The 16,606-nt window shown below is 36.5% G+C and overlaps 1 protein-coding gene across 8 annotated transcripts; it reads right to left on the reverse strand.

Moving 5' to 3' along the window:
• Window positions 1-101: 101 nt before the first annotated feature.
• Window positions 102-13,238, reverse strand: Cdk12 (Cyclin-dependent kinase 12). 8 transcript variants are annotated; one of them, XM_083051036.1, is made up of 11 exons: window positions 12,905-13,238; window positions 10,614-11,976; window positions 9,272-10,476; window positions 8,763-9,190; window positions 8,275-8,471; window positions 7,999-8,203; window positions 7,633-7,901; window positions 6,737-6,904; window positions 1,747-2,056; window positions 1,363-1,483; window positions 102-1,288 (listed from the first exon to the last, which is right to left on the reverse strand). In XM_083051036.1, the coding sequence occupies exons 2-11, from the start codon at window positions 11,969-11,971 to the stop codon at window positions 996-998; spliced, it is 4,554 nt and encodes a 1,517-aa protein (XP_082907162.1). In that variant the 5' UTR covers window positions 11,972-11,976; window positions 12,905-13,238; the 3' UTR covers window positions 102-995. The 8 variants fall into 8 exon arrangements, 6 of the variants coding, with proteins under 6 accessions (XP_082907162.1, XP_082907160.1, XP_082907163.1 ...); XM_083051034.1 differs by having other exon boundaries at window positions 10,614-11,979; XM_083051037.1 differs by lacking the exon at window positions 12,905-13,238 and adding an exon at window positions 12,411-12,809.
• Between the last annotated feature and the right edge of the window lie 3,368 nt (window positions 13,239-16,606).

Raw genomic sequence — 16,606 nt, forward strand, 5'->3', positions numbered from 1 at the left:
ATTAATCATTAAATTTCACATTTAAAAAAAAACATGTATATATCTTACATACTGTATAATATTATAAATTAAAAATATACATGTTTCAATTTAACGAGGTTTTGAGACATTTTTCTATCGACATCTTTATTGTATATCCTTAGCATATAAGTATGTACATTGTACACCGTAAATACGTTTATAATAAATAAGCGCTAGCGTCTTATATAAAATAAAAAATCTTAAGCAATAAATAAATATTCACATTTTTGTTCTTAGCGTTACCACCACTTTGTTACGCAAATCAACCAGTGTTCTTGCTAGCGTATCTCGTTTAACTTTTCTCGAAAATAAAATCTCTCTCTTATTCGTGTGATTACAATAGAAACAGAATGCAAAATCTTAGAGATCTCGCGTCGAGTATTGCGAACGAAAGTCTTTTTTCCTTCATCGGAGAATGAGACCAAGCGTCGGGAAAGATTGGACTCCATTTGAGAAATTCAGGTTTCTACACTCGCAGTATATATATATTTATATATATGTGTAATGTATGTATATTTATATACACATGTGTATCACAGATCTTTCATAATATGATGCGGGAAAGAAATGTCAGAGAACAACATCGTTCAGCGCCATGGATGATCGAATGATGACTTTGAGAAACAATCGTATCGTATCGTTAGTAATTCAAGGTGTGCACTATAACGACTATATCATCATTGTCATTTGGGGAGAGAACTCGTACATTCTAATTAAATATCTGGTCGCGTATCGTACAATTATACACTCAGCGTGCGCTTATAATTAACGGAGTGATGATAACGAAGGCTATAAACAGATCGATGATATGGATGATACCATCCTCCTTTCTCTCTCTCCTTCTCTTCCTATCGCTAGTATAATTTTACAAAATAGCGATATATTTATATAAATTTCTCTTTCTTTCTCATCCCATCCGATTTTGCGCGCACATACGCAGGTCCTTGTACCGCGTGGCGACTTTGCGCAAATCATTACGAGCTGAACGCGGACTGCTGCGAGGAAGTCGAGGGCAGAAAAAGATTCGGCGCCTGGTTTGCAGGCTGTATTGGCGGTTTACTTGGCGGTAATCGGCCCATCGCGGCGGCGGAGCTGGCGGGATTGTAGACGTTATTTTCCAGACCGTAATACGATATAAGCGCCGAAAGAGCGTTCCGGACGCCGGCGGTGGCCAGCTGCGACCACCTCCCGTGGGAGCTCACGGCGTCGTCGCCGGCGTACACCGCGTGCGCGTCGAAGTTACCCGGTCCGTGCGGCATGTTCGAATCTGCAAGAAAAAATGCGAGATTTGCAGTGACAACCAAGTGAGTGGTATAGGACTATGTCGTGTTATCATCGTACCTAAAAGAGGCGGGTTTAGTATGGGAAGATGGGGATCCAGTTGTCCACCCGGTCGGGCGTTCGCGGCGAGACGAAGCTCCGCGCGCAGATCCCCCAACAGTTGCACCACCTTCGGATCACACTGTAAATATATACACATACATATATAATAGATATTTTAAATTGTAAAAAAATATTATATTGCACTATCAAGAAATATTTTTTATATTTTATTCTAAATCCTTTTATTTAAAAAAAAAAAAATAATTTATTTCAATGTATATTTATCACAGGAAAAAAATGTATGCAATTTCTTATAGACATAATTCAATGACTATAATAAAAAAAAATATTTAAAAAATTTTTTTTTTTAAATATATTTAAAAAATTAATCTTTTTATGTACCTCAGTTTGGTCCGATCGAAGCGACAGAAGATCGTCGACACGAATTGGCTTTCCCTGATTCAAGGAACTCGTGAGAATCATCAGTCTCCGGGCGAGATTACCTTCGGAACACATTTCCAATTGCTGATTATCTCCCTTTAGATTCGCTTGCGATTTGACGGACGGTGAATTGTTAAAATAATACGACGGCGTAGACACTACGTACGGTCCACTCTGATTAAATAAATTATCTTCACCGTAATGACCTTCAGTACCGAGCCTGTTTGGATGTGAATTATAGCCCGCTTCCATCTTTAGTCGCTTAGAGGACCTGTAACAAAGTCACAAGCCAAATGTAGAGATTCAATAAAATACAATAAATATAGAAAAGATAAATTATTCTCCTCAATATGTATATGTATACAATGAATGTAATGATATTAATTTATTTGGATAATTCTCACAAAATACATTACAATTCAGTGTGATAAAGAACTCTGACAACAATAATATTCTTTTTCTAAATCTTTAGTATTTTTTTTTAACTTTAAATCGTGAAATGTATATGAATTCTATACGAATCAGAAATTTATGAGCATAATATTCAATTGCATTATCGATTATAATAAAATATCACCAAATTATTTTTACAATAATTTAATAATAATAATATGAAGAAATATGAAGATCATGCAGTTAATAAGCTGTACAAATGTATATTAAAATAAGCCAGCCTGATGCAATAGAATTACAGATATACATGCACATTAGCGTATTAGCATAGAAATATCATAACATCTTTATTTGTTATTATTTATTGCCTAAAGCAGCAATCGCATGGCACAATCTTCTTCATTTAATGCATTGCTACTAATAGATATAATGTTATATAAAACGTATTGTAAAATTTTTGATTATTATTCGGTTAGCTAAGCTCAAGCACACATGAGAGTGGTTATATGATTCATGTACTTGATAGACATGAAAATATAAGATTGGACACTCTGGGCGTGAACACGTATTAAGATTTAGAACTTTCATTACCTATTATATATTCTTATAACTGTTACAAAATTTCTCCATCTATTATTTTTTCGGCCACAATATTATATTATCTCCTGAAACATAATTTTCTCCTATTAGACATTATGCCAATTATCTTGTGTCTGTAAATAATCCTGAATCCAAAATCTTATACATTATTTTCTACATATTCCACAATATGGATTATAACACTTTATTGTGTATATGTGTATAAATATTAAATGTATTATATAATATATAAATATATGTATATATATAAAATTATACTCTTTATATATAATTTAATATTATAATTATATATATATATATATAATTATATAATATATATATATATATTATATTATATATAAATCTATCTATCTATAAATTATTCTCATTTTACATTCTTATATAAATTTTTACTACATAATTATAAGGCATAATCTTGTGGAATATTCGTAATAGTAACTATACTACTGAATTAACTATATTTTACATGTTGGAATATATAATGAAACCCTACACATCAACAATATAACTAAAAATATAACTTTTATCTATGCATCACATACATTCATATAGATAAGCAATTTTTAAATTATACTATTTAAAAGAAAGTTTTAGAGAAATCTTGTCAATATTAAACATTACAGCTTGATTATTATACTTTCTTATTTTTGTCTACGCATAATTTTTTATATGTTGACAATATACTAAATATTAATCATAGAGGACAAGTATGTATTTTATGAATAATCATTATATATGTCATACATTAGTTAATAAAAGTTATATATAAAAACATGTTACATTTTGAAACATTATATTTTCCAAAGAATTTTACATCATAATTTATATTTTAAAAAATGTATCTATTATATATACAAACATTACTTTATTATGAATATAATTCGTATTAATATATTTTTGAGTGCAATCTTTTACATTGCAAATTTCTTTGTAAGAATACATTATAACGTAAGAGACTAATTTTTACACGATCAGTCTTTTTTTCATTTTTAATATGTATAGCATATACATTTCTGATATAAATGTATAATATGCAGATTATCTCATTACACTGTGATCTATTGATGCATTGCAAATTAGAATTCAGAGATTTTATTATTTCTCACATAAATTCCTTCAAATCTCTGACAAATGCTTTTTTTATTTTTACTCTTTTCTTTGAGAAAGGCAGGGAAGGATTTACATTGTTTGATTTATCAATTTTATTGTCATATAAAGTGAATGAGGTATCAGGAAACATTATACTTTTTTGTATATGAAATATGATTTTGCTATATCATTGCTTTTTTTCTGTATATACCACATATTATTAAAAGATAGCTTTAATAATACAAAAAAAGCTCGAAAGTGTTTCTATCATTATGTAGAAAAATATGTATAAGAATGTGTGTATATGTATACATATATATATATATTGATTGTACATTATGTAAATACACATATACACATTATAATCTATGTATGTTCGATTCTTTTTTAATTCTACCTATTAAATGTTTAATTTATCGATTCAAACATCATAGAATAGATGATTTTAATCTCGTATTTTTTTATGCTATGTTCAAACTATTATTATTGTGCATTTAATTCATTCTTAAAAACGTGACTCAGTACTAATACATATATATAAAAAAATAAAATATAGAGAGATATACCCGCGTTTATATCTAGAAATAATAAATGGCGGAGAAAATTATAAAAGTGTCAGAATATTTGTGGAATAAGTAGAAATAATAACATATATTTTGTGATTATTTTACATGTATAAATCAGACAGTGAACGCTGATAAACAAGCATCGTCCAAGATAATTGCTTGCAAGTATGTGCTGCCTGCATTGGATTATTTCTTTGGAAAAGTAGTTTTACCTAATTCAAGCAAAAATAAAAAGACATATTAGAACTAAATAATTAAATAATAAAATATTTTAATAGCATTAAAGAGTTGAATTGCCCATAAAGACATTTAGGCAAATGTCTTTGGACGCCTTATGTAGTATATTACACATTTAAATAATGTTTTTTTACAACGCTATTATTACATTAGGAAACATCCGAAGACTAAATTTCATCCTAAAAATAATATCACTTAACGTAACGCATACACAAAAAAAGAAAAGAAAAAGATAGCGTAAGTAATAATGTACACAATGATTTGTATATTTAAATTCGTATATCGCGTAACTATCTATAATACGAATTACTAAACTGTAATACAGTTACTAAGGGGATGACTAAAATATAATATGCCGTGAATGCTTGAATAAATTGAATCAAGTATAAATAAAATTATATTAATGGAATTAAAGTTAATATCTGCACGCGACACAATCATTCGTCATACATTTAGTCTTCATCTCTTCGTATTTTCTCGTCCTCTTCGGTCTTCTTACAGTATATTTTCTTCGTACCTGTACATTGTCTATATTTACATTATAGAGCTCGGCTCGCGGAGCTCGTTTATTTGCACAGGTCGTTGTTTTATCCTCTACCTATAGGTATAAATTGGATAGTTTCTTATGAAAAGTAACAATAAGAGAGAAAAAAAAGAGAAATCACGCATTAACGTGATCTCCGTATTTATTTACAATAGAGTTATTTGTTTCAACCGTACTTTCAACCATCTTTGGTTGAATATAAAATGTGTTATATGCTTTATATATATATATATATATATATATATATATATATATATATATATATAGACGCGCGTAGAGATGTAAAATACACAAATCTCTCTGTAAGAGTATCTACATCAATATGCACGTGCGCACAAATTATACACAAATAGTTTAATTTTGATATACTATGCAATCGCATGTGCATAATATATTTTCTTCTTTTTTTGCAGCATACAGATATACATGTATACATATATGGATATATATGTATATACATATATCTTCTTGCTCATACAATATATCGATGGATATGTACATGTTTATTAATTAAATTATAGCTGCATAAACTGCGATAACTTTTACAATTGTCCTTAGAAACAAATGGTAGACTGTGCATCACAGTAATTATTAGGATATATACTTTTCTCTCATGTGGATAGATGTTTGTACCATATTAGTGGCGATTATATGAGGAATTTGTATAGATAAGCTATGACAATATAGTTATAACAGTCATTCTCTTTGTAATTATTTTAAATGGTTCCACACATGGGAACAGAGGAGTGAAGCATATAATTAACCCTTTAACTACAAATGCAAGTTAACATTTTATAGAAGTTTAAAGAACTTTTCGCGATAGAAACAAACAAAATAATTAATTAATTAATTTTTGCATGTCGTTCTTTTATATATAAATTAATGCAAAAATAATATAAAGTCGTTAATTACGTACTACATTCCTAATTTGTTTGAAATCTTAAGAGAAAGCAGTTTTACGTGCAAGCAGCCAAAGGGTTAAACGATGTAACATATTTTCTTCGTGACAAATTATTATTATCATCGCTGGGGAATTTCTGTGTATAAAAAAGATACATATATTTAAATATGTCTCACACAGGCAGTTTCTATAAAATCAAATCGTTTATAAACAATAAACAATTTCTGCAGAGCGAAGCAGCACGAACAGAGAACGACGTTTCGTGCTTCTCTATTTTCCATTGTTCTGCCATCGTCGTTTCGAACGACTGTGAACGAAACTAAAATTAACTCGTTGATTCATTTAGGAATTAAAAGGAAGGAAGGTCGGCATGCGAACGAGGATCGCCAGGAACACACAGAAATATATACTACTACTTTCCTTTATCGTTCCACCTTCTTTTCAAGAAAGATTCAAGTTTAACAATGCAACTTTTTCGCTAAAGAAAATAAATGCCAAGCACAACTCGTCGTACACAGCCGTCTACATGTTTAAGCAAATTAGTTTTCTAGTAACAGCGCTGGGATATACGTGTCTCTCAGCAACTCGTAAATTAGATCTCTCTTTATCTGTCTTACTCACCCTCCGACATCTGTTAGATCGTCCTTGTGGGGACCTCCTTTATTCGGGAACGGAAGAAGTGGCATCTTCGCCGCAGCACTCTCTTGCTGTTCCCGTAACAAGCGTTTTCGCTTTTTACTCCAGAGCTCATGACAATCTTGCCAAGTCGGAAGCTGCGGCGCTGGCATCCTGATATATTATGAAAGTATGATGCATTTTACGAATAGGATTTTAACAGAGAAATAGTTTGCAAAACGGAAAATTGATCAAAATCATAACATATTTTTGACTATATGAGTATAGACTGCTAATTGACTGCAATATCCTATAATATGAAACTGAGCGAAAAATATTCTCAAATATGTAATGGTTGTTTAATTAAGTAAATTGACGCGACATCAAATATCCAATTGTGCTTTACAAATTTCACAAGTTTTTCTTAATTTTTATTTTTTATAAAATGTTTATTAATAATATATCTTTTTTATATTTTATTTTTACTGAGCGGCATACTTGACAAAAGTTTTCAATTTTATTAAATAGTTGATATTTGGTCTGCGCAAATAAAATCCTTCTATTCTGGAATTGACACTACCAAGTTGTCTTGTTATTCTGGAGTTTTCACAATTTCCATTCTGTTCTAATGATACATGTGTGCAGAATGAAAATGTTTGTTACATGCTCTGTTCTTTCTTTCTCTATACACATGATCATGCGACAAATGTAAATTGGGAGAGCGCAGAGAGAAATTCCAGTTAACAAAAAGAGTAGAGAAGAGGAGAGATGAATAATATAATCTAGAATAGTGAAATTTTACCGTATCAAATTCTTTTAAGTTCTTGATCAATTGCAATATTGGATGACGCGTGAATATAACAATTAACAGTTCATACTTATATAGTCAAAGGATAACATACTGTTCAGGCTGAACATTCTTCAGCCAAGCGCTCTTGAGCGCGTCGGCTGCCGTTATTCGCTTCTCAGGATCTAATTCCAACATCTTATCGAGGAGATCCAAGGCGGGCCCTGGCATAAACGCGAAATCCTCCCTCAGACGTCTTCTATGCTGCTTTTTTGGCTTAAGTGTATGCCAGTGCGGCAATTTTATCACAGAAGGCCAGACAGCGGGAGTCGGCGTTCCACAAACCCTCGAAATCATCTCCAGCTGCATTAAATCTACATTGGCCTGCGGCGAAGAATCATTAATATTGATAATAACAACATTGATTCTTCCTTCTTTAGTCCAACTCAATGGATGATTACAAGATGTATGCAATATTTACCTGAAATAACGGTTTCTTCGAGAATAATTCACCCAAGATACACCCACAACTCCACACGTCAATTGCAGGTCCGTAACGTTCCTCCCCTAGCAAAAGTTCGGGAGGTCTGTACCATAGAGTGATCACCTTATTGGTGTATGGCCTCTGTCTGTCCTCCGCATTATATAATCGTGCCAAACCGAAGTCGGCCAGTTTAACCTCGCCCCTAATTAAAATCGTACGTGTTATATGCGATTATCAGCAAAACAAATAATTCGTTAGAAATCACACACGTACTTATTATTCATTAATATATTCGAGCATTTGATATCTCGATGCAGAAAATTTTTGCTATGACAATAATTTAAACCATCCAGCAATTGCTTCATGATACTGGCGTTATTCATCTCGTTGAAATCCACCATACCGGATTCCAGTAGGCCCATTAAATCATGGTCCATGTATTCGAAAACTAAATAAAAGGAACCTTTATCCTGAAACAGATGGAGAGCGATTATACACAATTAGTTTCGTAAATATTATAAATTAATAAAGAGTATTCTGTATTCTTGTTTATTAGACATTGAAAAATATTGCTTGCGATAATTATATAATGCTGATTAATGATATCTCATATATAACTGACTGTACATATCCCATATTTTATTTGCTGCTATTCGCTGTGCGCGTAATTTATTCTATACAATATTTTTTAATAAGTAAAAAAATACCGATGATATAAGAATGCTATTAGAGAAATTATACATTATTTAAACTAAAGATACCTTTCGGAAGTCCAGCGCGTCTTGCTTATCGGTGACTATTTCTCTAAGATTAACAATGTTTTTGTGATTCAGCTGTCGCAGAATCTTTATTTCTCTGACCGCCGTGACGGGGAAGCCCTCTTTCTCGTTCTCAAGGCGAACCTTCTTCAAGGCTACCAGCACGCCGGCTCGTTTGTCTCGTGCCTTGTACACCTGTCCGTAAGTACCTTCTCCAATTTGCGCTATAAACTCGAATACGTCGACGCATCGTTCCCCCCAATCTTTGCCGCCAGAAGCTGACATAGGAGCGTGACAGTTTCGCGATCCTCTGCGCTTCAATATTTTCGGTCTCTTCAGCTTGGGTTTTGGCGCCACTCGTTCAATCTTCAAACGCGGTGGCGTCGCATTCGGATCGTCCTCGCCGCTCAAGTCTTCCGATCCAGGTACAACTGCAGAATTCACATGATCGATGATAAGTTGAAATTAAGATGTACAAGTGATAAAAACCAAAAAAAAGGAAAGAAACTTACCTGGTGGCATCGGCAGGTCCTTGAGGCCCTTCTTCTGCGGTGGCTTCGGCGTCGCTGTCGTCGCAAACTTGGACTGTGTTTTGCTAGGAGGAGTTGGAGAACGACTCGGCGGGGAATCTATGCTCTCCAGATCGTTCTGGTTGATGCCGGGTGGCATGGGTAATCTCTTCAGACTTTTGGTCGTGAACGTGACTATAGGAGGTTTGGGAGGATCAACAGACTTGAGCTGTACAAGATTGTTAGGTGCATTGAATTTGGACATGATTGTGTTGGGCGCCGGAACAGGAATCGGCGGCGGTGGAACAGACATGTTGGGTAAGATCGGCGTCGGTGGAATCGGCGGCACCGACATCGGCACGACGGGTGCAGAAACTTGCGGTAGGACTGTCGACGCGACCTCGGCGGATTGCGGCAGTGGTGGCGGAGGCGGTAGCGGCGGCTGTACACCAGGAGCGGGAGCTGGAAAATTCGGGCTGTGCGATATGGTGATGGGACAGTTATTGGGTGGCATCGTTGACGACGATGATGGGTTGGGTGAGGTATGTATAATACTCGCGTGAGGAGCAAGCGGATTTGCCACAACGGATGTCGGATTAGACGCAACAGCTGCGACAGATTGGTGGCCGATGGGTGGCAATGGTGGTGTTTTGCCCGCTAAAGCACCGTCGTCGCTCGTCGTCGGTACAGGAATGTCGACAACGTCGACCGCGCTCTCGGGAGCCTTCGCGCCTTGTTGCTCCTTGCTATTTATAGATCTGTCCTTATTGTCAGTGGAAGTTTTATTCTCGGAGGACACGTTGCCGCCGCCGTCCCTCTCGTCGGTACCTTCTATGATCTGCACTTCGTCCTGATTCACGGCCTTCTCCTTCGCGGCCTGCAACTTCTTGTACGCCAGCTCCCTCATATTTCGATCCTTTACGAGCTCCGCAAACAGACTAGTCTCGCTAATCTTCGCCTGTACTCGGAGATTTCGGGCAGTGATGCTCGACGGACTCCTGGCCCGCGATCTATGAGGGGAAGGTGAAGGTATTCGAGGACGCGGACTTTTCGATTTGTGTTTTCTTAGCAACTTGTGAGATTTGCTGGGCGAGCGCGATTTCTTCGGAGTGCGACTCCTCCTGCGCGAACGCGATCTTGAACGAGATAGCTTTCGCCATCTTCCCTGCGGGCTGCGAGACCGCGATCGAGACAAAGGCAGATGCAATCTGAAATCGGAAAAAGGTCATCGCGCCTGAATGTATTACGAGAAATTTACTTATATATACATTACGCATCTTGATATATATATATATAAAAAACAATAAATAAAACAATAAATAAAAAAAAAAGAATTTGTTTAGACCTGCTTCCAGTGGGACTCCTAGTCGATCTCCTAGTCGATTTCCGCTTGTCCCGCCTATCCTTGTCGTGATGTCGGTGTCGTCGATCGGATTCGTCTCGCCTTCTGCGCTTAGGAGAACTGACACTGTCCGTTCTCCGCCTGTGACTGCCCACGGGGCTCGGACTAAACTCCCGTCGTCTAACCGCGGAAGGACTCGGACTGTGCCTGAGTCTATGGAGCACCGGGGTTGGACTGAAGTCTCTTCTTCGCGGAGGCGGACTGTGATCCCTGCGTCTCGACGGTGGGCTCGGGCTGTGCGGCCTTCTGCGACTCGAACCGATGGGTGTCGGACTCATGCTGGTACGTCGCAGCGCGTGAATACTAGGACTACGTTTCTGTCGATCGGGACTGTGTTTCGGCACAGCGGACATGACCTTATTCAAGTTCTCCGGCGTCGTAGCGCGCGGAGGTAGCAGCGGCGTGTGCGGCGATTCCGTCTGCCGTGTCTGCAGGAGAGACGGTGGCGTCACATTGCGAGATGTCTGCCTCGGCATCTCCAGATCCACGTCGTCGCTAGGACATCTGTGCTCCTGAGGTGTCGCCGGCGAGATCGGCGACGTGCTGTCCTTCAACGGCAACGGCGGCGATTCCGACCAATTTGGGCCGGCGCCGGACGATGATTGCTTCTCGCGATCCGGGCTCAGGATAATGTCCTCGATGTGGTGCGGACTCATGCTGACGGAATGTCTCTTGGATTTTCTCTTCTTCTTCTTCCCCGAATTCGACAGCGGGCTCAGACTTCTCTTCTTCTTCTTCTCGCGTTTGTGCTTCTTCTCCTTTCGTCGGGCGTATCGTCTCGATTCCTCCTCGTATTCCGGCGTCGTTGCACCGTGCATCGTCGCCGGCTGCTGCTGCTCATTCGGCGAGTAGCGTCTGCCGATGGCGTGTCGATGAACCGGTGGTGACGGCGACAGACTGATAGGCGACGCTCCGAGACCACGGGGTACCGGACTACCGCCATAATATCGCCTTTGAAGGAGCGAGTCAGGTACTTCGCCATCTGTGTAACTATTGGCGCGACTATCCTCCGATTGTATCTCCCCGGCTTCCGGTTCGGAGAGATCCTCGCTACTCACGTCGGAGTACTCGACTAACGGTTTAACTACTGATGAAGCTACAGTTGGCACGTTCTCCAGTGACTTGTCGCGGGAACGTTTCTTCTTTTTCTTTCCAGAATTCTTGCTCTTGCCATGCCGCCTGTGTCGCTTATCAGCACCGTCGAAGCTATGTCGGTTCACGTCGCTGCTCGTGCTGCCTCTTGTCCGCGAGCGAAATCTCCCATTACGTTCGGCCCGTTCGATATCACGAGTGCTAGGCATGTCACCTACTAAAAATAAGACAGATATCAATATTCATTATACGCATTAATCGCATAAATAGCATTTTATATTTCTTTTCTATATATTAATAAATGATAATAGAGACAAACTGTTGCGGACAAATTTTTGATAACAAATCTCACATACATGTTATTAGTTATCATTTGTCGCAGAAGATATCACTAACTAATTCATAAGATACGCATATGTGTGTGTATGTATATATATATATAAGTACATGTTGAGTTTAATCAAATATTTCAAGTATATACGCATTTTCTTTTTATTGGTCAAAAATATATATAAACTCCACAATTTTATTCTAGAATGATCCAGGTGGTTTTACATCACTATTTTTCAACAGTCATTATCCAGGCTCCGCCAGCGGGGGGGGAGGGGGGAAATATCTCGGCGGGCCACGAGGTTCCATCTGACTTACCCTGACATCGGTGGAAACGCAACAACAATCGGTACCGTTCCGACGTGCCCCGACACAGTCTCGAGGCCGATCGTCATGAATATATACACTCACGATATACGATATACACTCGCGTTCTTCTCCTCAACAATCTCTCATGCACGTAAGACGCACACGCGTCCGCGCTCGCTCACGCACACATGTATATGTACATACATATGTATGGGCGATATCGCGGAACGACGCGATTATCTTGCGCGCGAGAGAGCGAGCGGTCGCGCTTGATGCCACCCGGATCGAGGACGGGCGAAAATATTGTTCGGCGCAAGGCGAGGCGGGGAAATCGGGGCTCGACGACGAGGAAGTGACGGAACGCGTGGTCACGAATTTCTCGGGCGAGCCAGCGCGGCCGCCATTGCTCTCTAGCAATAGGACTCGCCCAGTTCCTTCTTCCGGGGGAGAGGAGGAGAAGAAAGTTCGACGTACGAGAGACTCGTCGTAATTAATGTACTCACGTGCGATGTAGATCCTGCGACGTCGTGGCGAGCCTCGGTGTTGTTCGCATCAGGCTCGAAATCGGCACCAGCAGGATCGACGAAACGTTCTCGTCGTCGTTGCTTGCTTCCTCTATCTCTCGCGCGTAGCCAAATCTTTCAGCACATAATTCGCGGACGACCGGGGCGTTTCTCGCCGGAAATTAATCTCTATCGCGATCGTACGGCGCTCAGACGATCATATTTTTATGATTCCGGCGGCCGATCGCATCATATCGCATGTATTTTCTTTGGATTAGATTTTGCGGCTCGATCATTAAATCCTAGCTCGACCGAGTGGAAGCCATTTACCATTTGGCACGTCATTTCGTGACGTAACGATTGCGCGCCGGTGGCGCCGCGACGCGGTGGAATGCGATAGGTCGATCTAGAGAGAGAGCCAAGGAAATTCTCGCGTCTCGTAGGACGCTCCGATTCGTCCGCTCCGGATCCGACGAGCCAATCAGGACGCTGGAATTTCTGGGGAACTTCAAAATTGACCAATGACACGTTCAATCCTTATCGACACTAGCCAATCGTCACTCACTACGTATCAATTTACTTTCCGAAGAGGATGGCGATCGAATAAAAGAAATGTCATTCTGTTTTATGCTATGAAACTAGAACAATAAAGCGCGCGCATAGCGCGCGCCATTCTTTAATTTTATATTAAAAAAAATAATATTATTAAAATAATAATGTTTTTTTGACAGAATCAACTGATAACTGTCAAAAAATATTAATCGAGTTTAAAGTACCATAACATATTATTTAAAATAAATTATTTTAATTGTTAAAACATATTATTATTTAAAAATTTAATTAACAAATTGACGCCTTAATCAGCTGATTTCTATAAAAAAAAATTACTAAAGCGTTAATTTACTAATTAAATTTTAAAGTAATAATATGTTATAAAAATTAAAATAGTAATATGTTGTAAATAATATGTTATAATACTTTATTTTCGATTAATATTTTTTGACAGATATCAGCTGATATCAGCTGATAACTGTAAAAAATATAAACCGAGTTTAAAGTAGCTAATTTTTATCAAAAAATATTAATAAATCTTTTCATCAATAAAATCGTAATTATAGTTTCGATGTTGTGATTATCTCGATTATTAAAAGATTCTTTTAGAAAATTCTATTTTTTTGTTCGCATTTTCCGTTTTAGATTTAAATACTAAATTTTTATGCATTGCATAATTAATTATATATTTTCTTTATGCTTTGATTGCAATGCATGCATAAAAATATGTGAATTAATTATGCAATGCATAAAAATTCATTATTCAAATCTTTAAAAGAGAGAACAAGAAAAATAGAAATTTCTACAAAAATCTTTAGATCAAGATATTCGCTTCCATTAGATTCGTGTATTTGTACACATTTATCACGCTATACGTCTCGCGCGAAACTGATCGCAAGCCTCTGAGCTACCGTGTCGCCAAGCACAACCCACACATCCACCACGCTGCGCGTCTCGCGCGGAACTGATCGTCAGATCGTCAGTCTCACAATCGAAGAGCGAAGAGTCAGTCTCGCGCGAGACGCGCAGCGTGGCGGATGTGTGGAGTGTGCTTGGCGACACGGCTGCTCAGAGTCTTGCGATAAGTCTCGCACGAGACGTGTAGCGTGGTGGATGTGTACAGACGCGCGAATCTAATAGAAGCGCAGATATTTTGATCGAAAGTTTCTATTAAAAAATTCTATTCTTTTGTTCTGTGTTAAAGATTTAAATGATGAATTTTTATGCATTGCATAATTAATTCACATATTTTTATGCATGCATTGCAATCAAAGCATAAAGAAAATATATATATATTAATTGATTATGCAATGCATAAAAATTTAGTAATTAAATCTAAAACAAAAAGTGCAAACAAAAAAATAGAATTTTTTTAAAGATCTTTTGATAATCGATATTATCACAACGTCGAGATTAATTATGATTTTATTGACGAAAAGATTTATTAACATTTTTTGATAGAAATTAGCTACTTTAAACTCGGTTAATATTTTTGACAGTTATCAGCTATTTTTTGTCAAAAAATATTCGTCGAAAATAAAGTATTATAATGTATTATTTACAACATATTACTATTTTAATACATTTAACATATTATTATTTTACAATTTACATAGCAAATTAACGGTTTAATAATATTTTTGACATACATCAGTTGATTAAAGATACAAACATTAATTTGCTAATTAAATTTTAATATAATATTATGTTATAAATATTAAAGTAATAATATGTTTTAAATAAAATGTTATAGTATATAATGTTATAGTATATACTTTAAAATCGATTAATATTTTTTAACAGTGATCAGCTGTTTTCCGTTATAGTGTCAAATTTTAATATTTAAAGACGTGCACAAAATTTATCGTTTGCATATTTCAATACTATATTGTATTTAGATTATTTATATATCATACAAATACAAGCCTAACAACATTTTCATATTATCCTACCATCAGCATACCAGCCTACAAACTTTTTCGTATAATATACGTAATATAATTATACGCCGTTTGAAATCCGCGGCTTAATAATTTTAATTTTCAATATTTTAAAACGCGCCGCAAAAATTAATCTTTCATATATTTTAACTGTACATTGTCTTCACATTATGATGGTACCATTAGCACACCAGCCAACAAACTTTTTGATACAATATGCGTAATATAATTGTGCGCCGTATGGGATCCGCGGCTAAAAATGTATAGTTTTCAATATTTTAGAGCCAAAAATTAATCGTATATATATTTCAATAGTGTATTGGTAGCAGATTATTTTGGTACCATAAGCATACCAGCGTTCTATATTTTAAATCTAATTTACGTAAAATGAATCCGCGCCGTATGGGGTCCGCGGATTAAACATTTTAATAGTACATTTATTACAGAATCATTTGATACCAAACAGACACAAGCGTACAAATTTTTTAACTTGATAAACATAAAATAAGGATGCGTCGCACAGGGTCCGCGTCAAAAAAGTATCAATTTCTAATATTTTAAGACGAGCCAAAAATTCATTGATTATACATTTTAATAGTACATTGATTACAGAATCTTTTGGTACCAAGCAGACAACAGCGTACAAACTTTTTCATTTGCTATACATAAATTAAGGATTCGTCGCATAGGGTCAGCGGCATAAATGTATCAATTTCTAATATTTTAAGACGAGCCAAAAATTCATCGATTAAACATTTTAATAATACATTTATTACACAATCTTTTGGTACCATGCAGACACCAGCGTACAAATTTTTTAATATGATAGACATAAAATAAGAATGCCTTGCATAGGGTCAGCGGTAAAAAAATATAGATTTCTAATATTTTAAGACGAGCCAAAAATTCATCGATTATACATTTTAATAGTACATTGATTACAGAATCATTTGGTACCAAACAGACACCAGCGTACAAATTTTTTAACTCGATATACATAAAATAAGGTTGCGTCGCATAGGGTCAGCGGTAATAAAGTATCGATTTCTAATATTTTGCGACGAGCCAAAAATTCATCGATTATACATTTTAATAGTACATTTATTACAGAATCTTTTGGTACCAAGCAGACACCAGCGTACAAACTTTTTCATTTGCTATACATAAATTAAGGATGCGTCGCACAGGGTCAGCGGCATAAATGTATCAA

Source organism: Prenolepis imparis, unplaced genomic scaffold, assembly GCF_030444845.1.
Source record: "Prenolepis imparis isolate NDT839.2.m4 unplaced genomic scaffold, iyPreImpa1.0 SCAF_12, whole genome shotgun sequence".
Lineage (NCBI taxonomy): Eukaryota > Metazoa > Arthropoda > Insecta > Hymenoptera > Formicidae > Prenolepis > Prenolepis imparis.

Bases quoted from the DNA above. Each gene is read 5' to 3' on its own strand.
- Cdk12 (XM_083051036.1), bottom strand. From the start codon at position 11,971: ATGCCTAGCACTCGTGATATCGAACGGGCCGAACGTAATGGGAGATTT. The intron at 10,477-10,613 runs GTCTAAACAAAT...TTCCGATTTCAG, and splicing joins AGGAGTCCCACTGGAAGCAG to ATTGCATCTGCCTTTGTCTC. The intron at 7,902-7,998 runs GTAAATATTGCA...TCTTCGCCGCAG, and splicing joins CGAAGAAACCGTTATTTCAG to GCCAATGTAGATTTAATGCA.